The 26,823-nt window shown below is 61.2% G+C and overlaps 1 protein-coding gene across 2 annotated transcripts; it reads right to left on the reverse strand.

Annotated features, from left to right (window-relative positions):
* Positions 1–25,384, reverse strand: LOC111146226 (LIM domain kinase 1). 2 transcript variants are annotated; one of them, XM_022501680.1, is made up of 16 exons: positions 25,304–25,384; positions 23,440–23,536; positions 16,792–16,930; positions 16,391–16,500; positions 15,124–15,330; positions 10,648–10,753; positions 10,399–10,565; positions 9,213–9,396; positions 8,358–8,444; positions 7,930–8,061; positions 6,502–6,561; positions 6,173–6,238; positions 3,307–3,463; positions 1,826–1,881; positions 1,450–1,607; positions 1–1,355 (listed from the first exon to the last, which is right to left on the reverse strand). In XM_022501680.1, exons 1-16 carry the CDS (start codon positions 25,356–25,358, stop codon positions 1,193–1,195), a joined length of 1,944 nt encoding a protein of 647 aa, XP_022357388.1. In that variant the 5' UTR covers positions 25,359–25,384; the 3' UTR covers positions 1–1,192. The 2 variants fall into 2 exon arrangements, with proteins under 2 accessions (XP_022357388.1, XP_022357389.1); XM_022501681.1 differs by lacking the exons at positions 23,440–23,536; positions 25,304–25,384 and adding an exon at positions 19,998–20,071.
* Between the last annotated feature and the right edge of the window lie 1,439 nt (positions 25,385–26,823).

The raw sequence follows: 26,823 nt of genomic DNA on the forward strand, positions 1-26,823 counted from the left end.
GTATGGAATTTATTTTATTGTTCTGAATCTGGATGCGTGTTCCTTTGACATCACGGTTCCCGGACAGAGGGGACGTGTCCCCCGTCCTGGCCTCGTAGTGCCATGGGCCTGTTTGCATTGTTTTCCAGGTTCAAAGTGCACTGAGAAGGCTTCACAGTTTTAATACTTCCTAGATGCTCAACTGAGGCGAAGTGACAAAATGGCTCCCCCACCCCCGCCCGCCAGAAAAATAAAACCCCAAGCCCCCCCGGACAGCAGCTGCTACGGCCGTATGAAAAAATAATACAAATTCTTCTTAAAAAATAGATTACACAGAAAGAACCCAGAGGACAGAGGGCCACGGCGGGGGAGGGAGACACCTGGGGAGGAGCGGGGGTACTGAGATGAACTGCGGCGGCGGGGATGCTGGTGGACACCTGCCTCGTCCGCTCCGCCCAGCGTCCCTCTGTGGCTCCGCCCAGCAGCTCTGACCCGGGGCCCCGACTCCCCTGTGCCCCAGCGGACCCTCCCTTCACCCTGAGGCCTGGTACCTGCTTCTCACTAAAGTGGCTTCAAGAAAGAAACGAAGAGACCCAAAGCCAAGAGAGGCCTGCGGCTGAGCTACCGGGGGTTTCCATCCTGCAGGGACAGACCTCTCTGCGTCTGGGGGTTTGGTAATCGATACCTCCAGCTACGAGACACCCCCGGGGGCGACACTGGGGGTTTGGTAATTATCGATACCTCCAGCTACGAGACACCCCCGGGGGCGACACACCCCAGCAGCACGGCCTCTCCCTCACTCCATGCCCTCCCCTGCCTACCTAGCCGGTACCGGGCGGTCGGAGGCGTCTACCAGTCCAGCCTCAGAGGCGCTGCAGACGGGTGGGGGTGCACAGGACGGCTGCGGGGGTGGGCGGAAGGGGGCAGGATGGGGCGGGACTCACGCAGGCCCTCCGGCTCATGCAAGGAGAAGCGAGGGGGCGGCCCCGCCACGGCGGAGGTAAGGGCGGAGGTAAGGCAGGGCGAGGTGACTGTGTGTGGAGCCAGGCCAGCTCCGGGCGCGGCCCCAGGGGAGGAGAAGGCAAGGCAGGGCCCGGTGCCAGGGAGGAGTCTGGGTGCCTGCCGCCCAGCTGGGGGCTCTGCCCCCCGCCAGGACCCGCAGAGGAGTGCGGTGCCGGCGGTGGGGATATGGGGGCGGCTGGGTGGGCCGGGCTCAGTCGGGGACCTCGGGGTGCGCAGGCAGTCCGCTCTCGCCTCGCCGGTAGGTCTCCCAGAAGCCCTTGTCCAGCTGCTCCAGCTGCGGGCCCAACGGCAGGTGGCCGGCCAAGTGCATGTGGAGGGTCTCCAGCCACTGCTCCAGCTTCCCGAAGGAGGGCCTGGGGGGCAGGCGGGTGGGGTGTTGGGTTCTGCTCCGGAGGGGACGGGGCCCACCCCTAGGGCTGCTCCCGGGGGAGCCCAGGCTACACTGACCTCTTCTCAGGGTCCAGATCACAGCAGCGCACGGTGATGGGGAAGAAGCTCGGCGGGCAGTTCGGGGGGCAGTAGCGGTCCAGGAAGCCTCGCACATTGAGGCCGAAGTCCATGGTGCGGGGCAGGTAGTCGGGGTCCGCGTTCACCCGCCCAATGATCTGTCCAGCGCAAGGCCCAGCAGTTACCCAGGGTGGTGGAGGGCTTGGGGGACGGGGTGTCCCTGGGGCTGGGAGCAGGTGCCAGGCCACTACACTCCCCCAGGGGTGCAGGCTGCTGTGGGCGGTCCCTGCAGACTTCCAGCCCACGGCCCAGGAGTGTCGGGGGTGGACCAGAGCCACCAAGCCCGAAGCCAACTGCCACCCACCCCTGGACCTACCTCGCACAGAACAATTCCAAAGGAAAACACGTCCACCTTCTCGTCGTAGCTGCGGCCTGGGTGGAGAGACCGGCTATCAGCAGGTGAGGCTGGCACAGGGACCGGGCGGCCAGGGCCAGGAGGCAGACACTAGTGGCGTCCACGGGACCAGGGCTTAGGCTCTGCCCCCTTACCTCCCCGACCCTACCAGGTCTGAGCAAACCTTTGGGGGATGAGAATGAGAGCCCTGGACAGAGGGTTCCAGACCCAGCTTGACCACTGACCAGCTGTGACTTTAGGCAAGTCATGGACCATGTGGTGGCCTTGAAATATATCCATGTCACACCCTGGGACGGGTGACCCCTGCTCTATTAGAAAAAAGGTCTTTGACCATATGATTGCTAAGGACCTGGAAATGAGAGAATCCTGGATTATCTGGGTGGGCTCTAAGCACCGTTATGAGGGTCTTAGGAAGAAGAGGAAACAGGAGAGGCAGCGGGGGCCACAAGCCCGAGACAGCCCCCGGCAGCCGGGAGTGGGTTCTCCCCTCAGATCCCTGGAGGGCCCACGGCTCTCCTGGATTTCCGACTTTGGGCTTCCAGAACTATGAGAGCATTCATTTCTGTTGTTTTAAGCCGCCCAGCTAGTGGAATTCTGTTGACGGCAGCCCCAGGGATGGGCACAGGCTCTCTGAGGCTTGGGTTCTTCAGCTGTGATGTGGGGAGTGCGACTGTCTACCATGTGATGTTAACGATCCGTATGGCTGCTCCCACGTGTCCGATTCTCACTAGTTTACAAGCCTCAGCTCCTCAGTGGGTGCTCACAGACCCCCTTAAAAGTAGGGAGCGAGCCCCGTCTTGCAGGTTGTCAGCGGGCTGGGATATGGGCGGTGCTGGTGCCGAGAGGCCCCGTCCCTGGCCACCCCAACCCCATGTGTGCACCTGCCCGGGCGGGGGCTTTAAAGCATGCCGTGTGGCCACACGTGGGGCACTGGGTGACGGGCCTGACCAAAAAGAAATGGAGTAGGAGAGGGGCCCCAGCACCTACTCCCTGGGCCCTGTGGAGATGTCCCCTTGCATGGGATATGCTGGTTTGATTAAGTTCAGGATCTGGACGTGGACAGAGGACGGTACAACCACAAAGATCCTTACGAGGGACACAGGCACGGAAGGAGACCTGACAACGGACACAGAGGTCAGAGAAGGGGCCAGGGTCCTAGCCTTTGTCGGAGAAGGGGCCTCTCGGGCCAAGGGACGGAGGCGGCCTGTAGAGGCCAGAAGGGAAAGGGGTTCTCCCCTGGAGCCTCCAGAAGGAACCCGGCCCAGCTGACACCTGAGACCCACGCTGACTTCCTACTCTCAGGACTAGATGGTAACTTGGTTTCCAAGCCACGCAGGGGGGGGGGCGATCTGTTACAGTGGGACAGGGAACGGGTCACGGGAGGCGAGTAGAGAGCCGAGGGGAGGAAGTGGAGGCCGGGGACTGTGGGGCCGCCCACTCACCGTTGATCATCTCCGGCGCCATCCAGTACGGGTTACCCACCACCGTGTATCGCTTCTTACGGTCTGGCTTCTTGAGGCTTCGCAGGTCCGCGGGCTGCGTCTTCTCTTCCACCATGAGCCGGGCCAGCCCGAAGTCAGCCACCACCACGTTCTTGTTCTAGGGTGACGAGGAAGCAGAGCCACGCTGGGAAGGCTCCCAGCACCACCAGCCCACCCCGTGCCCGGTTGGGACCAGTCTGCAGCCGGCTCCGAGGAGATGCCTCGGACTCCTGGGGGCCTGGGAGAACCGTGCCCGTCCCATCAGGGCGCCAGGGCCGCCTGGCTGTGTGGGGAAGGTGGTGGCTCCTCTTCAAGACCCAGGTCCTCTGCTCTGCCCGGGACAGCTCTGTCTCTTACTCCTCCCTCCAGCAATCTGGGGAGGTTATTTTCACACCCACTTCACACAGACTATTACTCAGGCCCAGAGAGGTTAAGAAAGCTGCCCGAGGCCATCCAGCTAGTCAGCTCCACTGTTTCGGTCTGCAGGAGCCCCTGTAGGCCTGGAACCCTGCGGAGTGGAGATGCTGACTGCTGTGTCTACTCCTCGGGATGGAAAATCAGGGGGCGCCTGGGTGGCTCAATTGCTGGGCGTCTGCCTTCGGCTCAGGTCATGATCCCAGGGTCCTGGGACTGAGTCCCGCATTGGGCTCCCTACTCAGTGGGGAGCCTTCTCCGCGCCCCCCGTCCCCACCACCTGCCTCTCTACCTGCTTGTGATCTGTCAAATAAATAAAATCTTAAAAAAAAAAAAAAAAAAAAAGGAAAATCAGGGAGGGGGCCCCCTGAAGGGCTGGGGGGGCACCCCAGGGCACCGGTGACAAGTCAGGGGTCTGGGGAGGTCCTCTAACGGATCCTCCGTGCCAGCGCCAGGATTGGCCATGGTGTCTGGACGCTGAGGACTGGGCCCAGAGTGGGTGGCCACAGGGCCCCGGCCAGGGGGTGCTTAGGACCAGGCTAACACTTTTTTTTTTTTTTTTTAAGATTTTATTTATTTGACAGAGAGAGAGATCACAAGCAGGCAGAGAGGCAGGCAGAGAGAGAGGGGGAAGCAGGCTCCCCGCTGAGCAGAGAGCGCGATGCGGGGGCTCGACCCCAGGACCCTGAGATCATGACCTGAGCGGAAGGCAGAGGCTTTAACCCACTGAGCCACCCAGGCGCCCCAGGACCAGGCTAACTCTTAAGAGAAGGGCTCTGTGTCGCCTCTAGGAGTGACACCAATGTGGACAGCTGTCTAGAGGACACTGTACAAGGACAGCAGGAAAAGGGAGGGGCTGAGCAGGGGCAGGGTCCGCCAGGATCGTTCAAGGGCTGCTTCCAGCCCCATCCCTCTGTGCAGGGCTCCACTTTTGAGGGGCCCCCCAGGGACTAATGATACAACAGCCACCCAGATCTGCAACGGGAAACAGCTCTAGGGAAACCAGCCAAGGGTGACCGGCGGATTTTCAGAGGCCCCAGATGGTGGGCAGAAGTTCTGCTTTGTGCAGAGACGGATTCTGGGGATGGCGGCTGGGGGGCTCACACTCGCATCAGATCCTCAAGGGATGCCCCCTGCTGCGGGTGGAGGCTGTGACGGGTCACCCTCTCCAGGCCCTGCACGCCACAGGGGCTCGGCCCTGCAGTGACGCTCATCACCAGCAGGGGCAGCGTGAGCCCCGTGGATCCAGCCCCGCCCACCTCGGTGCTCACGGCCCACCTCGGTGCTCACGGCCCACTGCTTTCTGCTGCTTTCCGAGCCCAGGTGGCCCCAGAGCCTCCAGGAGATTCCCAGTGCGCTGGGACACCCACCCCTGCCCCCCAACCGCGCGGACTCTACAGCGACCAGCTCATTGCTTCCCGAACGTCATACTGCCGGGGCTGAAACCCTTCTTGTACTGAGTTCATTCGGCAAACACCTGTCTGGAGACACGGCCTCTTCCAGGCCAGGATCTCAACCTGCCTAGTGGGATGAAGAGTTTCCTTCTCCAAATTTATGTCCCCTTAGAAGCTCAGAGCGACTGTGTTTGGACACGGGACTTCTGCAGACGCTACCAGTTCAGATGAGATTATACTAGATCGGGGGGAGGGATCCCTAAATCTAGGGCCTGCTGTCTTTGTAAGAAGAGGACACACCGTGGGAAGTCAGTCTCTGGAAGAAGCTGGAATGATGTGGCTGCCGGCCAAGGAGCGCCAAGGAGTGCCAGCAGCCTCTGGAGCCGGGAGAGAAGCACGGGACAGATCCTCCCCCAGCGTCTCCAGGAGGAGCCAACCCTGTCAGCACCTGGGTTTGGGACTTCTTGCTTCCCGAACCCTGCGAGTGCGTTTTGGCCACATCCAGGCTGTGGTTCTCTGGGATGGCAGCCCCAGGAAACGAGTGAGCCCCGTCTCCAGCTGGGCATGGTCGGTCAACCCCACTGCCTATGGTCCCCTCCATCCCCACCCCTCAGACCCTGGGCTCGCAGCCCCTCCGCAACCCCACTTCCCGACTTCAGTGTGTGGCCCCCCCCCCCCAGCCTCTCGGAAGCCGGCCTTGACCACGCCCACCCATACGCCCAGGCCTCCCTCCAGATCCGGGGTTGTTAAGTGCTGCGTGCCACAGGCCCAGCCGCTGTGCCGTGGGCTGTTTTGGCCACGCTCACGAGCCGTCACGGGTTACCCATCACTCTCTCCTTTATCCGTTTATCAGAGCCTCCCAACAACTGGGAGCCACGGTCAGCACCGGGTCTGGCACTGCTTCCCCATGAGCCAGAGGAGGAGTGGAGAAGGCAAGCCAGGATCCCTGTCCCTGCAAGGCCCCCGGGGGCCAGGAGTGTGCGGGGCGGGGTCTCCCTCCCCGGGCCCAGGCTGCTCACCTCTCGGACCAGGCAGTTGTGGGAGTTGAGGTCCCGGTGGATGATATTCATGGAGTGAAGGTAGGCCTGGGGGCAGGGGGCACGGAGGTCAGGGGGCCGCTGTGCCCAGGGAGCCCAGCCCCAGCCCGGCCCTGGCTCCCCAGAGGCTCACCCCATTTGGACGAGGGAGGGGTGCTCCTCCCACCCCCCCGCTGATGCCCTCTGCTCGCTCTCAGAGCTTTCTGACAGCTTCCGCCTCTGACTTTCCAGTAAAGAGTTAGGTTAGTGGGACAGAGTCTTGGTACAAGTGGGGTTAGCTCACCCAGCCCACAACCCCCGAGCCTACTCACCATCCCTGAAGCGATGTCCTTGGCAAAGCTCACCCTCTGACTCCACGGGTACTGGCTGTCCTGTGGGGGGAGAAGGGCCAGGATGGGACAACGGGGCCACGGCAGCGGGACGGTCGGGTGAGAGAGATCAGCCAGGGCAGCGAGCGTCCCGGCGAGTCCAGTGACCACCCCCCTCCCACTCTCTCTCGCACCCACGTCTGTCCGCATAACTCATAAACATCATTCTCGGGGCGCCTGGGCGGCTCAGTGGGTTAAGCCTCTGCTTTCAGCTCAGGTCATGATCTCGGGGTCCTGGGATTGAGCCCCGCATTGGGCTCTCTGCTCAGCGGGGAGCCTGTTTTCCTCTCTCTGCCTGCCTCCCTGCCTACTTGTGATCTCTGTCAAATAAATAAATAAAATCTTAAAAAAAACCCAAAAACCAACAACAAAAAAACTCACATCATTCTCCACTATGGGATTTCAAACACAAAGTGGGGGGATACTCCTCTATGACTTCCGACCCAGCTCTTTGGAGGGAAAAAAAAAAAAAAACACCATCTTCTATCTTCAACACAATCCTGTTCTTTCAGGTTTTTAGAAAATCCGAACCTGCTTTCCTGTAAGGGCAGACAAACGCGCCCAACGAGAGTGCCTACAGGGCACCAGCGAGCAGGGCTCTGGGATCAGATCCTCCAGTGAAATGCTTCGTTCTCCCCCCCCACCACGCTGGGGACCTCGAGTTGGGGGGTGAGGACATCGGAGCATATCAAAGACAGGCGCGCAGTGAGGAAGCCCCAGAGAGTGTAGCTCGGCATTTCCAAACTGAACTTGACCAGAGCATCCTTTCCGGGAAGGTGCACCTGTTAGGGGCCTGCAGGGACCCAGCCTGAGGGAGGGAGGCATCCGGGGAGCAGGACCGCTCGGTCTCGGGGGGGGGGGGGGGGGGATGGGACTCCAAGGCAGGGTGCCATCCGCGAGCACCGGGATGCTACCGGCTCCTCCCCAAATCTGTTTTCAGTTTGGATTTGCAATTTCTCTCCAAGCCCTTAAAGAAAGTTCCGAATTTCACAGAACATAGTAAATAGTAAAAAAGCCCCCCATGGGGACAGCACAAAGGTGCCTCTCCTGAGGGGTTCCGCCCCCCAGCCCAGACAGGTAAGGCTGGGTCCGGCTGCCCTGGGCCTGGGCGGGGTCAGGCCGGGGGTCCACAGGGTGGCCACCCCAAAACAGCCCTTGTGTCCGCTCAGAGGAGCTGCTGCCTGCTCTGGACCTCCGCTTTAGGTGGGAGTGGGGGGCTCCCCGTCTCCCTGATTCAGAATTAGGGTTCGGAGGCCGAAGGCGAACCCCACTGAAGGGGCTGGGGGGGGCCCAGAGAGCAGCTGCTCGCCCAGGGTCCGCAGTGCTGGTGGTGGGGGTGGGGCGGGCAGTGGGCGGGATCTCGATGCTCACCATGCTCTTGATGATGCCCCGGAGGGTGCCCCCCTTAATGTACTCGGTGATGAAGTTGAGCCTCTTGTCCTTATAGAGCACCCCGATGAACTTGAGCACATTGGGGTGCTCCAGGCATCTCATGACCTTCACCTGGTGGGGGGGGGGCAGACAGGCTAGGCCTGGGGCTCTGCCCCAGTCACTCTCCCCCCGCTGCCCCGCCAGAGGCCCCCACTGGTCCCGGAGGTGGAAGAGTCCCCACCCGTCTGGCCCCTGTGAGGTCTGCGAGGGCCGCGCCCACCCCCCCAGCGATGCCCTTGCCCGCCTCGCTCTCCCGGCGAGACACTTTCTCTTCTTCCAGCGTGTGGCTCGAGCGTCCCATCCTCCCGGAACCCCATGCCGCCCCCTCGACGGAGAAGTCTGGGGAAGGGGGGGGTCCACTTGCTGACCTCCTTGAGGAATGTTCTCTGGGTCTCTTCGTCGAATCGGATCAGCTCCTTCATCACCATCACCTCGCCCGTCTCCCGGTGCGTCACCTGTGCGGGGACACCGAGGCATGGAGACTCAGCACGGACAGAGGCTCTGCTCTCTGCCTGCCTTTCAGGAGGCCCAGCTGCTCCCCAAAACTGTAAGGGAGATGGACACACCCGGCTTGAAGCTTCATGGGTATTTCAGGGGATGTCCCCAACCCCCGAGAGGCGGGACTTATTGACCGCCTCACAGATGAGGCTTCCTGATAGCCCGAGGTCACCCAGCAGGAGGGAAAGCGGGTGGCTGGGGTTCAGGTCCAGCACCGCGAGACCCAGAGCCCAGTCCTCTTTCCCCTGCTCCGCTGGGAGGTCGACTGGCGGCTTTACCAGGGACTCCCATCCCCTGGGATGGGGACCAGGCACAGGGCACCTTTTGCATGATCCTGAACCTTCCAGCCTGGTCAGAACCAGGGGACACCGGAGCCAGGGAAGGGCTTGGGTCTCTACCAAGGGAGCGTGGGAGAGGGTAAGCAGTGTACGACCCATAAGGGGTTGGCCTCAGGCTCAGTGCAAGGCCCCGGGGAGGACCCCTTCTGGATCCCACCCCCCACCTTCCAACCACGTCCTCCACATAAAGTTCTGGGTCTCCCTGAAGTGGGTCCCCTCCTGCTAACCAGCTCAGGAAAGCCCGGCCAGATGAGAGTACGGGCCAGGGAGTCTGGAAGCTGGGTGCCTCTTCCACTGTGTGTTCCTGGAGGCAGTGGAGGGAGGCAGGAGGACAGACAGGTTCTCACTGGGACTGCCCCCCCATCCCTGCACAGGTGCACCCCGTACCTTGATGGCCTGGCCAAAGCAGCCCTTGCCCAGCACCTCCCCGTGGATGAGGTCCGACGGCCGGAAGATGCGGTGTGGCCGGCAGACCACGCGCAGGGACTCGGAGCGCCCCAGGTCCTTGCGCTGGGAGGCCGGGGAGCTCAGGGAGCCGGCTCCGGGAGACCTGTCGATGCTGTAGCTCCTCCTGGCAAGGCATACGTGGGGCTCAGTGTCCCCGGGGCACGTGGGCAACAGGCCTCAGGCCCAACCCCTCCTGCCTGCCACGCTCCCATCCACGCCAGTGCACGCAGTCGGCACCCCCACCCCAGCGCAGGAGAGCGTGGCATGGGGCGGCTCCCCTGGGTGGTTGTATGGCCCTCGCCCCATCCTGACGCCAGCACCCAGGGCCCTGTCCTAGGGCTGCTATCCTGCAGGTGCCTCCGCAGCACCGTCTGCCCTTGGCCTTCTCTGCCTGGGGACCCGAGGTCAGGGGCTTCATCTCCCAGCATTCGGGCTCCAGGCCCTGGGGTGTGGAGCCAGATAGCCTGGCCGGGTGCTGTAGCCCCACTGTGTGAGCAGCTCCACGGGCCAGCTAGAACTCCAGACAAACGCAGACAAGCAGGTACCACAGGCCTTCAACACCACCATGTCTCAGAGTAAATGCGATTTCCCTAGGAGGTGTCCCTCCCCCAAAAATCTTTGCCCAGAGTCCTGAGCAGGCCTCACGGTGAGCGCTGTGAGGACCCAGGCTGCTTTTGGGTTTCTTCCTCGTGCTCCCCCTCCCTTCGAGAGAGTTTGGGGCTCCTGGCACCTCCTGCCTGGGCCCCTGCAATGGCCCGTGAGCCATCTCTGGGCTCGGGCACCCTGGTGCACAGGGAACCAGCGCGATCTCTGGAACATACCCTTCAGGGGGCCCACCCCTCCCCAAAGACATTCGATGCTCCCATCGTCTTGAGCTACCTGTGTATCTTCCCTGAAGCCAGGGTGCTGGTCCCCCCCGGAGCGCTCCGTAACCCCCAGCTGGAGCAGCTGTACCCCTCTCCCACCTCTCATGACCCTTCTCCAGTCTTAGCCCTCTGCAACCCCCCACTGGCCTGCTTTTCTGCAAGGCTGACTCGGCCACCAGACTAGGGGAGCCTCGAGAGCAGGGACCAGGCTCCACCCCCTGAGTCCCGGTTTCTGGTTACAAGGCACGGGGCTGACTTACAGGACAGGCTTCTGCCGTGTAGAGCTGCCCACCTCCCCACTGGGAGTGTGAGTTGGGGAGCTCAGGGGGCTGGGCTCAGGCCCTGGCCCATGGCCCAGTGTGTCGTGGGGGTCGTGCTCGAGGGTTAGCTGCAGCAGACGGCTGGTTTCCTGGATCAGCAGGTCAATCTGGGGAGAGCGGGTGTGCAGACGTGTGAGTCCGAGGCGGGGGAGGAGCCCCGACCCTGCTCACGGGACCCGGGACCCGTACCTCATCCAGGGGCACATTCCGGATGGGTGTGCCATTGATTTCCAGGATCCGGTCTCCAACGTGGATGGAATTCTTTACGTCTGGGCTCATGCAGCCTGGGTCCACCCTGGGGGTAGACAGAGGAGTGGTCAGACCCCTGCCTACCTGTCCCCCGGAGCCCTGACGGAAAACCAAGGGCAAGGGGATCAGATCGGGGTGAGGAGGAAGTGATTTTCTCTCTGGCATGCCTGACCGATGGCAGTGGTCTAGATCGGCAGTTCTGGTTTGTTGGGAAGAATTCTGTCACTGACGACAGATGTCGGCTGTGGCTGTGAAAGTGGAGGGAAGTGGGATTTGCTGCTCTAGTCCTGGAGGCTCAGACCAATCCTTCCAACTGCCTGGTGTGTTTCAGGCAGATGAGTGCCCCAGGAGGAGTCCCCTGCGGGTCTGGAACCATCGGCTTCCTGAGTCCCAAACCGGCCCCTCGAGATGAAGCAGAGGCTTCTCCTCCCGCAGACTCAGAGGGAGGGGCCGGGAGCCCACCCTGAGCCACAGCCGCGGGCTGGAGGCAGGACGGCACCCACGCTTGGACCTGTGGAACGGCCAGTTTGCCAAATTTATCTGCTTCTCTGAACCCCTTGGCTAGCTTGTTTTCATTTTGTCTTCACGCAAGCTTTTTTAAGGGATGTTCACTTTGTCACTTTGCCCTGAGATGGGGAAGGGTTAGGGAGTGGGATGGAAAGGAGACCGGGGGCTTTAGGAGAAAAGGTTCATAAGGGGGCTGCTGGGTGGAGCACTTGGTTAAGCATCTGACTCGGTTTCTGCACAGGTCACGGATCATCTCAGGGTCGTGAGATCGAGTCCTGAGTCGGCTCCGTGCTGAGCATGGAGCCCACTTGGGATTCACTCCCCTCCTCGGCCCCTGCCCCCTTCTCGTGCGTGCGTGTGTGCGCGTGTGTGCATATGTGCTTGCTCTCTCAAAAAAGAAAGGAAAAGAAAAAAAAAAAGAAAAAGGTTCATAAAAATTCTCCATCATCAAGAGTATAGTCTCACACGGGGGAGAAGCTCTCCCTTACCCTGGAAAGCCAGGTCATTCGTGCGAGAGGAAGAAGAGACTTAAGGACCCACCATGGTGTAGCCATTGTAGGAGTAAGCAAGACAGCCAAGAAGCCTTCACGGGTGCCCAGACCATCTGGGGAAAGGCTGCTGGGGGCAGGAGGTTTACAGACGCAAATCTCACAAATGACTTATTGATTATGTTTCAAAGGGGAAAAAAATATCCTGGATAGCAGATGGAGGACTGTACTTCTGACTGAGTAATCAACGGCGGGCTTTATTGACTTTGTGGGTCTGGTCGGCGGCCGCAGGAAGGACACGGCATCACGACGCTGCATCAGGTCAAAACCCATAACCTGAGTCTGACGAAGTGGTCAGAGCAGGGCAACCAGACCCAGACAGAGGGATTTCTGCTTAACCGCTGGCCCGCCCTCTTCGTAAATGTCCAGCTAGTGGAGGACGACGAAAAGCTGAGGACTGTCACGGATTCAGAGACAGAAGGGGACACGCGGGTTTTCCATGCCACGTATGGTCTTGGGCTGCAGGCTGGGTGGAGGGAAGCGGCCCTAAGGGTGGTGTTGAGAAAACTGGAAAAATGTGAACGTGGACTGTCCAGTGGATCGAAGTATCCCGTCGGTGCTCAATTTCTTCAGCGTCGTAACTGTGCGATGAGACACGATCAGTAATTGGGCAGGAGAGCGCCCTTGTTTGCAGAACAATGTCAGGTGTCTGGTGGAGGCAGAAGGGCCAACAGAGCTTGGAACGGAATCCCGAGCCACTTAGTAAATAACATTAACGTGTACATATGTGTACGTGTAAATATAAATCATTCCAATGTACACATACACATATGTAGAAAGAAACGCATACCCTAAATGTGCCTCCCGCCAAAAAGTTACATTAGTGAACATCCTGTAAATTTGAAAATTTCCAGATAAAAACTCGGAAGTGAGTCTATTTCATCGATACAGTCTTCTCGTGGGCGCGGTCTTCGAAGTGTATCTCTCAGCCTCCCCTTGATCTCCTGCTACGGCGGCAGGGGGCTGGGGCACAGATGCAGGAAACTTTCCTTCCGATGCCGAGATCGACAAAAAGCCAAGTGGTCCACAGGGGCCGGCTTAAAACAAACAAGTAAATCCGGTCAGCAGCCTCTGGGCCGGCAGGGCGGCTCCTCCGAGGGGCGTGGTGGTCTGGGCCGAAACTGCCTGGAGAGCAGCTGCGGGCTGGTGGAGGCTCCGCCGGCGAGAGGGAGGCAGGAGGAGTGCTGTTCCTTGGCTTTCTGTTTCTAAAATCCTGCCTGGCTTCCAGAGACCAGCTGGTCTGGGAGTTCCCCCAGCTCTCTCACCAGTCTGTCTGCCCGCTGCTGGAGACGAGGCAGCTGCTGGCCTGGCTGGCGCTCACAGGGCGCGGTGGGGAGAGAGGGGCAGAGGCAAGGTCAAGACTGGACGCATCCTGCCCCCGGCGCCTACCCCCTCCTGACCCATGCCTCACGGTGGTGCCACTGGATCCCACAGAAGCTGGCACTTGGCTCCCAGGCCCACTAGTTACTTCTCAAGGAGTCCAACAACGCCCAGGAGACATCTTAGAAGGCTCCAAGGTGTCCAACTGCCTCTCTGTACAAAGCCCAGAGAGGGCAGGGGGCTGCTTGGCGCCACACAGCGTGCTGGCTCCTTTATCTGCCTTCTTGTGTTTCACACCTTTTCCACATCCTTTAGAACTCTGGTTAGGGACGACCTGCTCATCGCTGATCTTGGTTCCCTGAATCCTGTCGGCCTGAACACGTTTTTTTTCTCCCCCCTTCTTGAAGAGTACTTTCACCAAGGACAGAATCTTAGGCTGATGGTTATTTTTGGCTCAGGGCACTGAACACATCATTCTGCTTCTTTCCAGCTTCCCCGGTTTCTGTTGAGAAATCAGCTGCCCCTATTCGAAAATGTCTATTTTCTATGGCGACATTTTTTATTTTTATGTTTTTTGAGAGAGAGGGTGCTTGTGAGCAGGGGGAGAGGGAGGGAGAGAATTCCAGGAAGCCTCCGCATTCAGCATGGAGCCCGCCGCGGGGCTCCGTCTCACGACCCTGAAATCATGACCTGAGTGGAAATCCAGACTCAGACGCTCAACCAACTGAGCCACCCAGGCTCTGCGGCCACTTTTAAGGACTTCTCTTTCACCTCAGGCGCAGTAGTTCCACTGGATGGGGCGACCCACGGCTGGATTTCTTTTTGTTCTGCTTGGGATTTACTGGGCTGGAGGTTTGTGGATCGGTACAGTTCTAGGATGTTCTCAGCCACTGTATCTTCAAACACCACCTCCCTCCCCCCGTCTCGTGCTTCTCCTGGAACACCAAATGGCTTCCCTATGTCCTAACCTCTGTCCTCCACGGGTCCTAACCTCTCTTTCATAGCTTTCATCCTTTTGGTCTCTGCCCCTCCCTTCAGTAGCTTAAAGCCCTACCCCACCGTTAAACCTTGCATTGAGGTTTCCGTTAGTTCGTTCCTAGGGGTTCTGTTTGATTCTTTTCCATTTACTTGGAATTTATTTGCTCTTTGCTCATTTCTTCCAAATATCTCTTACTGATTACAGCACATGGAACGTAATGATCTTGTATTGTGTCCAATCGCCCCGGTCCCTGGAGGTTCTGTAGGTCTGGTTCTCCTTTCTGTTGTTTCGGCTGGCTCTTCCTTACACGGCCCAGCCTCCCTATGCGTTCAGTGATTTTTCGCGGATCTGCTCACCTTCCTTGGGACACTTAGCTCAGTAAACTCAGTGACAGGACCTGCATCTGATTCTGTCAGGGACTGGGAACACTGCTAGCGGGGAAGCACCTGAAACTTGTACCGTTGTGACTTGGGAGTTTCTGAGCCATCCAGGCCTATGAATTTGGTTTGCAAACCCAAGTTCATGAATTCTGGGAGACTTTCCCCTCCCCTTCCATTCAGGCTCCAAACAGTTTATGTTTCGGTTCTGGGAGTGGGGGACTGATGGAAGGTGTGGTCTGTCTCTCATTCATCCTTACCCGGAGAGCCCTCTGGGATCTCAGCCTAATGAAGGAAGAGTTCTCTAATAGGACTGGCTTTCTGGAGCCGGTCAGGGCTTCCAGAGGCCCAGCCATGAAAGGACTTAAAAACTGAAGCTTAAGTTGCCTCAATTTCAATTGGGCCTCAGGGCATGGCTGTCTTCCGTGGTTCTGCCATCTGTCCTGGACTCCCTGCATCAATTATCCTTGACTTGGTTACTCCCCTTTCTTGTTGGGTGACACACGGACTAAAGAAGTTTTAAATATTTTATCTAACACTGGTCATGGTTTTTAAAGGAATGAGTGGACCAAGGATGTGGCATACCAGGTTGTCAGAGCTGGGTTCTCTGTGTGCCCAAATGCTTGCCCAGCCCTAGAGCCCGCCCCCCTCCACCCAGAGCACCCATGGGCATAGCCAGACTCACCCCTGGACCCGGACGGTGTGGGAGTGCTCCGTGCTGCAGCCTGGCGGGCCGTGGGGGGGGTCGATGGAGACTGAGAGGCCACGTTTGCCATGAGCCGAGGCTGGGATGGATACGAGGGTAACTGTGTGGGGCAGGCGGGAGCCGGGGGAGTCGGGCAGGATCTGCTCGATGACGGGGGTCACCACGGTCTGGTAGTAGCAGTGCCCACTGCAAGGGCCATGGATGTCAGGGACCCAAGGAGGGGGAAGAAAAGGGTTTGAGGACAGCTACCAGCATCACTGCTGCCCCCATCTCTCCGCCCCAGGCTCTTCTCTCCTCCCCACCTCCGGCTCCCCAGAGCAGGAGGGGCCGGAGGGTCGTAACTGCCCCATAGGCCCAGAGCAGGAACTGAGCATGTCCAGCCCAGCCCCTGCCCCCCTCGGTCATTCTGGGCTCGTCTACTGCTGTTATGCTTGTGAGCTGGCCAGGAAAAGGCTGGGGGATAAATCCAGTTCAGGAGGAAGTCATTAAAAGCCCATTTGGGACTAAGCCATGCTGCCCAGGGAATCCAGCTTGATCAGCACCATCGAATAAAGAATTGGTCTGGTCTCTGTCCTGGTTCCTGGGAAAGAGGCTCTGAATCTTTGGAATATAAGTGTCTCTCAGCCCATACCTAAACTTGTGTTAACAGATGACTCAGGGTGGGGGGCAGTCACCAGGAAAAAACCAACCACGTGACTAGATGGTGGGTGGGGGGGCCGTGACCCAGCCCGACCTTGGAGGTGGCAGCGAGGGTGGGCAGTGGAAGAGTAAAGCTCAATCACGTGCCCAGTGACTCAACCAATGGTGCCTACATCATGAGACCCCAATAAAAACTCTGGTGATGTCAAGGCAGGTGGGGGCGTCACATGTCCTGATTCCGAGGTGGGGGGGGAACGCATGGAAACTCCGCATTTGGGGACCCCCCCGACTCTGCTCTTTGCCTCACTTCTGCTGGCTGGTCCTCATACAGGGGGATCTGCAGCCTTGATCAAAACCCTGAACTCGGGGCCAGTTGCGGACCGGGCCGAGCTTGTGGGGTGCATACCAGAACTGCACCCCCGTGACGTGGGAGAGCGGGTGTCTGGGGGGGGGGGGCGCGTTCTCGCTGTGACTCCTGTGTCCTCTTGGTGACTCCTACACCTAACTTGTCCTCACACCTGACCCACGCGGGGAGGGAAAGGATGCTGGCGCGGGAGGCTCGGAACGGGGCGGGCACCCCGGGCTTGGAGGGGGCCTGGGCACTCACCAGTACAGCTTGGAGTGCTCCACGAGCGTGTAGGTGTCCCCGTCACCGATGAAGGTCCCGCACGTGAGGCAGATGAAGCACTCGGGGTGGTATTTCAGCTCCCCGGCCACCTGGCAGGGGGTGGCGGAGACAACCCAGCTCAGCAGCCCCTTCCACTCCTCCGGCTCCTCCCCTCGGAAGGGCAGCCCCAAGCCAACTTTGGGGGCCCGGCTGGCTGGCTGGCTCTAGGATGCTGGTTCCAGAGACGCACAGACAGACCAAGGGGCTCAGCGGGCCAGCGGGTAGGGGGCAGAGTCCGAGCCAGCGAAAAGGAGAACCAGAGAGCACTGGGCTAGGGGCACCCGTGAGGACACACACGTGCTGGCACCAGGTGCAGGGTGTGAGTGGGGCGGGGTGCTTACCATGACCAGTCCCTTGGTGATGTGCTCTGAGCACCCGTGGCAGGACTCTCCATAGCGGGCCCAGTAGTCTCTCTTGCAGAAGAGCTGCCCATCCTTCTCATAGTACTGGTGTGAAAGGGGGGCACTGCACTCACAACACCTGGGGGGGAAGAGGCACGGGGACTCAGTCTGGCCCCTTTCCCCAACAGCAGGTGCCTCTGTAAGAATGAGAAAAAGGGCCACCTTCCTTGAGCAGAAGCAGCGTGTGCTGGGGCCCAGGGCTCAGCAGGTGGTCTCGATGGCTTCAGCCGGAAGCCTCTGTGCAGTGCACAGCCTGCACAACCACCCATGGCTGTTCTGCCTCCAGAGCACCAGATCACCTGGCCGACCTGCCAGCCCCAGGGTGAGAAGTGCTCTTCACTTCTGAGCTCCTGTCCCTCGGAATGCAAAGGAGATGGCCCAGGGAAGGCAAACGACTTGCTCTTGTGCTCACCAGTCCGGTGGAGGGGGGAAAGGAACTTGGGCACCCGGGACTCGGGTGGGGCTGATGCAGATGGCCGTGACCTGGGGGGAGCTGTGGAGAACTACCAAAAGCCGGCACCTGCCCACTGTCTGGGCTCAATGTACTTAATCCATACTGGCCACCATGAGGCAGATGAATTCTGGAGGCTCGAGATGGCCGAAGGTCATGGGATGGGTGCCACAACCCCAAGCAAAGCTCCTCCCTGTTCCACTATGATATAAGGCAAGAATGTAGCTTGGCAGACCCCAGCCAGCATCACTGAAGACACAGGAGCTCCCTGATTCCTAGACCTCATCCAGCACTCAGGTGCTGAGGTCCCAAGAAGGGGGCACAGCCTGGGCCGGCTCAACCCTGCTCAACCAGGACCCCAGCGCCCGCCCCCACCCTCAGGGGAGCAGTCACACTGTAGGTATGACACCCAGATGTACAGTCATCAAGGCTGGGACCTCCTGCCTTGCCGGGAGGGGATACAGGACAGGCCCAGCTGGGGCTCCTTAAAGGACCTGGGGAGAAATGAGGAAGCTTCCAGCTTCCTTCCCTGTGTTATCCCACAGGCCAGGAACTGGACCTACATGCCTGGCTTCCTTCCACCCAAGTGAACTGGATGGGGACCAGGAGCTCAGCTAAGGCAGGACGAGCAACTGCAGAAATGCACGATGTCCCAGGAGCCAGGAGCCACGCTGGGTTTCGGAGAGCCTGACGGAGGGTCCTGGCTGCACAGGTACGTCTGGGCCAGAGTCTGCAGTGAGTAGAGAATCTGCCTGGCTCCTCCACTGCCCTCTAAGCATGCTGGGTCATGTGCCAAGGTCATGCAGGGACAGAGTACCAGGCTCAGAGCTCACTCCCAGTAAGGAAACAATCCAGGAGAGAGGAGGGCAGGAAAGACCGGGACCTGAGTGAGACCGCCCGGTCCCCAGGTGGGCAGGGAACCGTCAGTTTCTGCAGCCGGCCCTCTGATGGCGTGACCTCACTCACTGATCTCTTTAGCAACTGCAGATGAAGAGGGGGGAGAGGGTGGCAACCCAGAGTGCTGGTGGGACACTGTCCCTTTAAGAGGATCCAGCTAGTTCCCCATTGTCTGGGAGCCTGAGGGGAGGGGCTGGGGGACCACAGCCTGGGGGCTGGGGGTTGGGGAGGAGAAGGCACAAAGCGCCTGGGTGCAGATGCATCCGGGTGGGGGTGCACCCAGGAAGGGGGGGGTCCAATGAGCTCCCTCTAAGAAAGGCGGGAGTGGGGGAGGGAAGGCCTCCGGAGACCGCCCTGGGACAGAGAGGAGGCAGCGGAAGCAACGCTGGCCGGGAGCCATGACGTCATCCCCAGCCCTTCCTGCCCCCGCACACCAGGCCCTGGCCCGGGGCGCCCTTAGTGGGCGCAACTCACCGCAGGGTGGGCGAAGGGGCGCGGAAGGCACGGGGCCTGGGAGGAGGCCGCCCAGGAGGAGGGGATCCCCAGTGCACGCCCTCAGGGGCCCACAGCCTGGCGGGAAGGTGCGCAGCCGAGGAGCCGGCTCCGCGAAGAGGCGGGCGCGCGCCCCGCACCGTGACCTTGGCGAGGCTCCCCCACCGCCCGCGCGCCCTGTGCCATCCGCGAGTGATTCACTTTGCCCTTCCACCGGCTAGACACTCGGCGCGTCACAGCAATGTCACCACATTAGTCTCCCCCTCACTGCAGGAAGCAGGGCCCCGCCTGCCTCTGGCGGGTGGGCTGGTGGGGGATCCGGGCAGCTGCCTTCCTCTGGGGGAGGAGAATGCTCCTCTCCAGCCGGCCAGCTCCTACACTCCCGCACTAACATTCCTCACTGTAGTAGCCCGGGAAGATGCGGCGCTGACTCCCACAAGGACTGGGGGAGCCCATTCGGCTCCCTGGTCACCACTTCCTTGAAGCCCATTCAGTCACCTGGCTGGAGTGCCCCCCAATGCAGCCTCCATCGCCAGCCCTGGCCAGCACCCCCGCTCTCTGCCATCACCCCGAGGGCTCTCTTGAGGTCCCATGCCAGAAGTCCACGAATGCTGGACCCAGAGAGAACGGAAGTGGCTCCTGCAGAACACTGAACCTGGAGTGGGTCCGCCCCAAGCATCCCAGATCGCTCCTGGGGAGGGGGTCTCTACCTCGGACAGGGGAGCAGCTTGGGGCGGGCACTCAGGGCCTCAGTGGACCTCTGCATGTGGAAGGCACAGAGGAGCCCCTGGCCCTGTCCATCCCTTCACCTCTCAGGCCAGTATCTGGCCACCAGCCAGAGCAGGAAAGGGGGGGGGCTCTTAAGGGCACCCCCACCCCTGCTGCTGCCTCCAGCAGGGATGTCAAGGGGGGGAGCACCAGGCACTGAGGGCGTGAAGAGATGGCCCCAGGCTGGACAGAGGAACTGCTGGAGGGCAGGCAGGCAGGCAGACGTCCATCCCTCCCAGGGATGCCCTCCAGCCAGGGCCACATCCCCGGACACCAGGGATGAAGAAAAAAACAGCTGGAGGACCAGCCTCATGGGGAGACTGGACGAAAGGGCCAGAAGAAGGCTCCGCAGCCGCTGGCCTGCCTCCCCCAACAGGCGGCCAACAGTGACCAAGGAGTTTCAGTTCTCCTGCCCCCCCGGAGCTGCCTGCTCCCAGGTAGGTCTGCCCCACAGGGCAGCCTCTGGCCCCAGGGGGCCCTCAGACCAGGCACCCAGCCTGAGGTGTGGGCTGGGTTGGGCAGGGGGATTTGCACTTACTTGGCTCCTCTGAGGAAGCGGCTTCTTCTCAGGGCCAGCATCCCTTGCCGCAGGGGTGCAGCGTTGGGGGGTGGGCCCAGCCAGCTGCTTCCCCATCCTACTCCAGGCCCTCAGGATTGGAGGCCGCAGAGGGTCAGAGGGTGGGGCCAGAGCGGCCACATAGTGGGGGAGGAGGCTGCAGGGCTGCGGCTGAGGAGGCTGAGGAGGACTTGGTCCGGGCCCACAACAGGAAGCCGTTGGGGGGCCTTCTGCTGGTGCAGGCAGGGAGGCGGGGCCCCCACTCCGCCCTCAGCCCTGCGCACCTCGGAGAGCGCCCTTCAGGTCCCTTAGCCTCTGGATGGACCAAGGGAGGCTCGGGACTCCCTGGGGACAGGGACAAGCCCCAAAGCAGCTGCTTCTTCCGGTGTTGCTGCCAAAGGGACAGAGGTTGACTTCCACAGATGGTCTGTCCTCCCTGCCTGAAAGGTCCCCCGGAGAGGGGGAGACCTCACCCTGGCCCGGGCTCTGAACTGCGTGCCCGCTGCGTGCTCACCCCTACTCACCGGGGGCCCAGCCCACCCAGCCTCCGAGATGTCACCAGAGCTACGGCGGGGCCCCAGGGCCGAAGGGCTGCTGGCTTCTGGGACAGACCCTTTCTGGCCAGCAGCTGGACCTGAGCAACGCTTGGACCACTCCGTCCGGCCGTGACCTCCTGGGAGGTGGGGCCCATAGGAGGTGGGACAGCTAGAACGGAGAAAGGAGTGGGCCCTGTGGTGACAGTGACCCCCTGTGCTAATGCCAGAGGCAGGCCATGTGCCTTTGCAACTCTCCCATGGCAAGGAACTCGGGGCCCGGGAGCCGGTGGCAGCCCCACGTCACGGTCCTGAGAGGCTCCTAGGGACAAAGCAAGTAGAGTCCAGAGCCTAGCTGCTGGGTGGCCTTGGGACTTGGGCACACGGTGACTCCTCTCGGACAGTGCTTCCTAACTGTCACAGTGGTGAGGACACCACTGGCCTGGCTCAGATCTGGGGGCCGTTGGGAGAAGCGCAGACCACTTGGCCAGGAGCACGTGTGGAGGCCAGAATGCCGATGCCGTGGCTCTTACTGCCTGTGGGGCTGCTTTCGCGGTGGGGGCCTGTACCCCCACACCAGGGACAGCGGCACATCCTTCTTCCTCCTCTCTGACGTGGGCCCGACTCCTCCTGGTCACAGGGCAGGGACCCCTCCAAAGCCAGATCCTGTCCCCTGCCCCCACTCAGCTTCCCTGTTGTGGCTTCCATGGCCGCATTCCCGGCCCTCCCCTGTGTCTCCCCAAATTCCACCTCCCTCCCCACCCTCAGGACAGGGGTCCTCAAAGTTCCTCCGGATTCCTCGGCCCCATCCTGAATCCTGCCCACCCTCTCAGCATCCTGGCCCCGCAGGAGCTGCCTCTCCAGCCTTCCCACCTCTGAGGGGTCTCAAAGCACCTCACCAGCTCTAGGCCGGGCCCTGCCACCCGGGACGGCCTGCTGCATCTCAATTCGACGTGGCTGGGCACAGTTCGGCATCAGCCCGCTGCCGTGGTTCCCAGGGAGCCAAAGGAGCGCCATGCTCCCCAGCGCCCAGGGCAAAAGCCCAGATGGCTTCAGATGCTCCCCTGCTATTCCCCAGTCCCCGCTCCCGCGCCCCTCACCTCTTCACCTCTGCAGTGACTTGGGGCGAGGCCGACACAGGCTCTAGCCCATTGTTGCGTGTAAACGCACAAGTCACGGTACCTCACAGGGGGATGGTGAGGGCTTCATGCCATCCAGCTGGCCCTCGAACGATGCCAGAGTCAGGGGCACCAACGCCCGCACAGCCACAAACCCATGGGTAACTTTCACCTCCCCCAAACTTCACTACTCCCGGCCCGCTGGTGCCCGGAAGCCTTCCCCGTAACATCAATAGTCAATTAACACGTGTTTCGTATGTTATATGGAGCACCTACCGTATTCTTACAGCAAAAAGCAAGCTAGAGAAAACGTTACTAAGAAAATCACAGAGAAAAGACATCTATGGTATCATACGGTAAAGAAATATGCATAAAAGTAGACCGGCGCGGTTCAAACCTGGGGTGGTCAGGGTCAAGGGTAACGTCAAAAACGCCCGATAAACAGTGGCTAATACGATCGCTAGCGGGAACTGTCCCCTCTCTCCATTTGTCGTCACTGTCCTAGGTCAGGCCTTATGAGGTCAGATCCCTGAACTACTGTGACGGTCCCTTCCCTGCCAAGTCACCGCCATCTGCCCACTGGGATGGCATTTTTCCTAGCACTTCCGCCACGTCCCCCCCACTGCCTTCTGCAAACCCTCGGCTGACGCCCTAGTGCCCTTGGAAGGGCCTTATCTTGGCCTTGGGGTCCTGTCACAGGCTGATCCCAACCTTCCTCCCCCGCTCCCTCTTTTCAAACCAGATGAGCTCTTCCCATTTCTGTCTCTGTGCGTATGGCTTTCTCCAGCTATCCAGAGCCCTCTTTGTCCCCAAAGGCCCCTTTGTGAACCCCTGATCGGGAGCCCTGGGCCCCGTGCCTGCCTCTCCTCTGGCCTCATCAGCCAGAATCATCGCTGGCTGTGTGACTGGTCAAGAGAATTAATGTCTGTGTCCCCAGTAACGGAGACAACACAGTATCTGATTAGACAAAGTCCTTAGAAGGATGCCAGGCCCTTGCTAAGTTGCAGAAAATGTTGGACGTTGTTCTTAAAGAAAAAACAAATAGACAAAACTTGTCAGAGGTTCCTGCTGGCGGAAATAAACCCCTGTAGCTGGCGGTTGATGCCTTCCCACCCCAACCCTGTTCTTCACCGACTGGCCCTGTGCTGTCACCCCTCCACCCCTGCCGCCTGCCAGAAGGCCCACTGCCTGGAACTGCTTCCTGCCATACTTCCCCGCGCAGAATGTCTCATGTCTCCGAGACCCCGGTTCTGGCCCTACGGCTAACCCTAAGGCTATCCCCTGCACCTGCCTCTCAGGATGGTCCTGCTGGGTGGCTGGGCCACGTTTGGGTCCCCCGTGCTTGGCCACAGCCCTGACCTTGCTCTCTGACACTTGGAGCTGCTTCCTGGAGGAGGGGGCTGGCCTTATTGGGCTGTGCCTGTTCACAACGAGCCTGGGGCCTGGGTTGTATCCTCCCTCCTTCTCTGGAGTGTGAACACCCCGTAGGCAGGGGCACACTGCCCTCCATGGCCTCCCCCTGCCTAGGTGCCAGAAGGCCTCAGTAATACGGGGGGAAATGCAGGTCTCCCTTCTCCTCTCCTAAGAGATCTAGGATGACAAAACAGAAAGGCCCCTGGGGACCTTCTAGTCCCCATGCCCCATTTTACAGGTGGGGAAACTAACCGGAGTCGGTGCCAGAGGGACTAGCCATGTCTCCCGGACCGCTGAGCCGGCCTCTGGTCGCTGGCAGGCCTTCCTCGGGGCACCCCCACCCCGGCCAGCCCTGCCTACCTGAAGCAGTCTGCGTGCCAGTCAGCACTCAGGGCCTGGAGGTACTGGCCGTCATAGATCCTCTGGCCGCAGCTCGCACACACGGGCAGCTCACTTCCTGCAAGGACACAGGCAGTCAGCAGTCCCTCTTGGGAGGCGCGGTCTGGTGCAGGTCCGGCCTGCCCAGCCCACCCCACGGGGACCCGGCACCTTCTCTGGCACGTACACAGAGCACCCAGATACTGTGCCTAGCAGAAGGAGAAAGGACGCGGGTCTGAGAGTCTCGCTGAGACCTTAGCTAACTTGCTAGGCCTCTGTGGGCCTCAGTTTCCCTATTTGTCAACTGAAGAGGAGGACACGGGATGTCCACTCTCCAGCAACAGCGTTCTCCTGCCTCAACTCCTGTTTAGCAAGGTCAAATGGGAGAAAGCAAGCGGCAGGATTTAGAGATAAAGCAGCAGGTGATACTCCTGTCATAGCCTCTTTCCTCCCTGGCCTTCCAGAAAGAGGAAGCTTCAAAGGGCAGGGACTGGACAGGGCTGGGACGGTGTATCCAGAGCTGAAGCCCCTATAAGAGGAGAAAGGCAGGAAGCCTAGAGGTGCTGGCCTCATCTGAGTTTCAGCTGTGCCTTGGCCTCTGAGGGCCTGGGGCTTTAGAGCTGGGCACTCACAGACACCTGCTTTGGGGACGCCTGGTGCCTCTTCAAGCCGGCCATTAGGCATGCTTAGTCATTCTAGGGCCTGGTATCCTTGGAGCTGGGTGGGCCCTGGGGGACCCCCCCAAACCTACTCGTCCCCATTGTACAGATGGGGAGACTGAGTCCTGGAGGGGGCAGGCCTGTCATACAGCCAGGCTCCCAGGCCACAGCCAGGCTCCCAGGCCATAGCCTGGCCCTCCGTGAGGATGCAGGGACCAAAAGGTAGGGAGGGGTGACAGTGAGAAGGGCTCTTGCTCCAAGTAGGCCTTCAAGGGCCTGGGGACGGCTGGCAGGAGCCCTAGGGAAGGGCAGGGCTGGAGGAGCTGGCATCGATGGGACCTGGATTGGATCAGATGAGCCTCTGTGATGGCTGCTGTGGAAACCCCGGGAAGGGGACACCAGGGAGGGAGTCTCGGAGGTCTTCATACCCTAACTGTCCTGCAAGCCAATCCTTGGGCCCCAGGAAGGGGAAAGGGGCTGAAGAGGAGACTAGAATGAGAGTCATCTTCCCAGCCACAACGGATGGCAGGCACTGGGTTTGGTGCAGGGAGAGGGGGTGGAGGCTCCCGGGATACCGCCGACGGCTCCCTGGAGGAGGCTTCTCAACCCGGCCCCAACCACCAGTACCGGGGGCCAAGTACCCAGCCCCCAATCGTAAAGACGGGGAAACTGAGGCCTGGCACGTAGCCCATCCCTAGCTCAAGGTCAAGGAACTGGGCGGGCGGCTCGGACCCAGGGCTGGGGCTTTCCCACCCCCTTTCTTCCCAGCCGGCTTAGAGACAGGATAAGGGGTGGCCCCAGTGCGAGTACCCGGGTGGGCAGAGCACGCGGAGGGAGGCCGGGGCCGGCCAGGCAGCGCCCGGGAAGCCTCCCGAGTGGTCGTTGGTCGGGGGAGGGGGGAGGCGGGGATGAAAGGGAGGACGGGCCCAGCCCGGGCTGAGCGGGGGGGGGAAACGGGGTGGGAGCGTGTCAGGGAGGGGCCGGAGGGCTCGGGAAGGGCGAGCTCAGCCCAGAGAAGGCAGGGGCGCGGCCTCGCGGCAGACCCGGCCTCCGCCGCCGCCGGGCCCGGCCCCCTCCCGGCAGCCCGCTCCCCCCACCCCCCGGGCCCCGGCTGCCCCGGCGCGACGCCCCCGCCCGTTCGGCCCCGGTGGGCGCCCCTCCCGGCCCGCGCCCCGCGCCCCGCGCACCTTCCTCTCCCATACGTTCTTCCCTCCAGGTGCAACAAAGTAGCGTCAACCTCATGCACTCGGCGGGGGGCGGGGCCCGGCGGGCTGGGGCTGGGGGCCGGCCCGGGCCCCGCTAGCTCGCCCGCAGCCGCCGCCGCCGCCGCCGCCGCCGCCGCCGCCGCCGGCCCGGGAGGCGGAGGCGGAGAGCGCGGGGCGGGCCGGGGTGGGCTGGGCTCCCGGCGCCGCCGCCGCCTCTCGGACACCGGCTCGGGCACCGGCTCCGCGCCGCGGCGGCCTGGGGACGGAGCGGAGGGGCGGGCCGGGGCGGGGCCTGGAGCTGCGGCACGGGGGCGGGGCGGGGCGCGGGCGAGCGGCAGAACTGCCCTGCGCGGCCCCGCCCCGCGCCCCCGGCGGCGCCCCGCCCCGCCCTTTCATTCATCTCCGCCCGAGCGCCAAGTCCCCGCTGGGCGCCGCGAGTCTGGGCCTCGTAAGCGCAAAACTGCAGCATCGGAGGGGAAGCGTGCTCCGATGCCGCAGCTTCGGAGGATGCGGAGGCCCGGACGGGGGGCCTCAGTTTCCCCGCGGGGGGCCCCTGTAACCTAAGCCAGCTGATGACCAAGAGCCCAGACCGGCGCTGGAGGAGGCGGTGTGGACCCTGAGGAAGGACCCGTGGTGGCCGCCTTGAGGAGGGGCGCGCCTCACGTCCTCTGCCTCTCTGACCCCTGCAGTGAGGTCAGGCCCCGGCGGGGGGAAGGCCATGGCCCATGTCTCAGGCCCTCACCGGCTAGGCAGGGAGCTAAAGGAGGACGCTCTGGGAGGAGTGGACCCCTGGGGGGCTGTGACAGATGTGCTCAGGGGTCTGCTCTCCCCAGTGTTGGAGACTTGGAGCTCCAGCCCTGCCCAGGGTGCAGGAGGAGGCACAGCTTTGAAATGGCCGGAGGAATTGCGCTGTCCCCAAAGCACGGGTCCCCAGTCTAGCACTGAAGAGATGAACCATTCTGCCTGGATGTGGAGAATCCTAGAACGCTGGACCTGGGGAGGGTGACCCTTTCTCCCTTTAGACCCCTCCCCCACTTCATTACCTTGCAGAGAAGTGGTGAGCGGAGAGGCTGAGCACCATGCCCAGGGGCGCCCAGTGAATAAGGGGCAGATCTGCCCCCACTTGGGTTCTACATAATCACGAGTGTGTAGGCTCCTCTAGCCAGGGCCAGCAGCCGGCAAGGCAGGGGCCCTCAGCCCTGGGTGCAAAAAACAGTTACCTGGGGGAGGGAAGACAATATCAGAATTTTAATTTCTGATAAGAAAGAAGCTGGGCTTTAAAAATACTTAATATTTATATTGGCGTTGGTGCCCTTGCTCTGTCTTGGTCAGATGGCTTCCTGAGCGGGCCATCATGCAGGCTGGAGGGGGGCACAGAGTGGACCTGGAGGGACCCTGCGCCTGTGCCGACTTAGCTGGGCGATTTTGTCAACTTTTAACAAAACTAACGTTCACAGAACGGACCTGTGGCTGCCAAAGATTCCTGAAAAGAAAGCCGAGTT

The sequence above is a fragment of the Enhydra lutris genome, unplaced genomic scaffold (assembly GCF_002288905.1).
Source record: "Enhydra lutris kenyoni isolate GAN:26980312 unplaced genomic scaffold, ASM228890v2 scaffoldscaffold13, whole genome shotgun sequence".
NCBI lineage: Eukaryota > Metazoa > Chordata > Mammalia > Carnivora > Mustelidae > Enhydra > Enhydra lutris.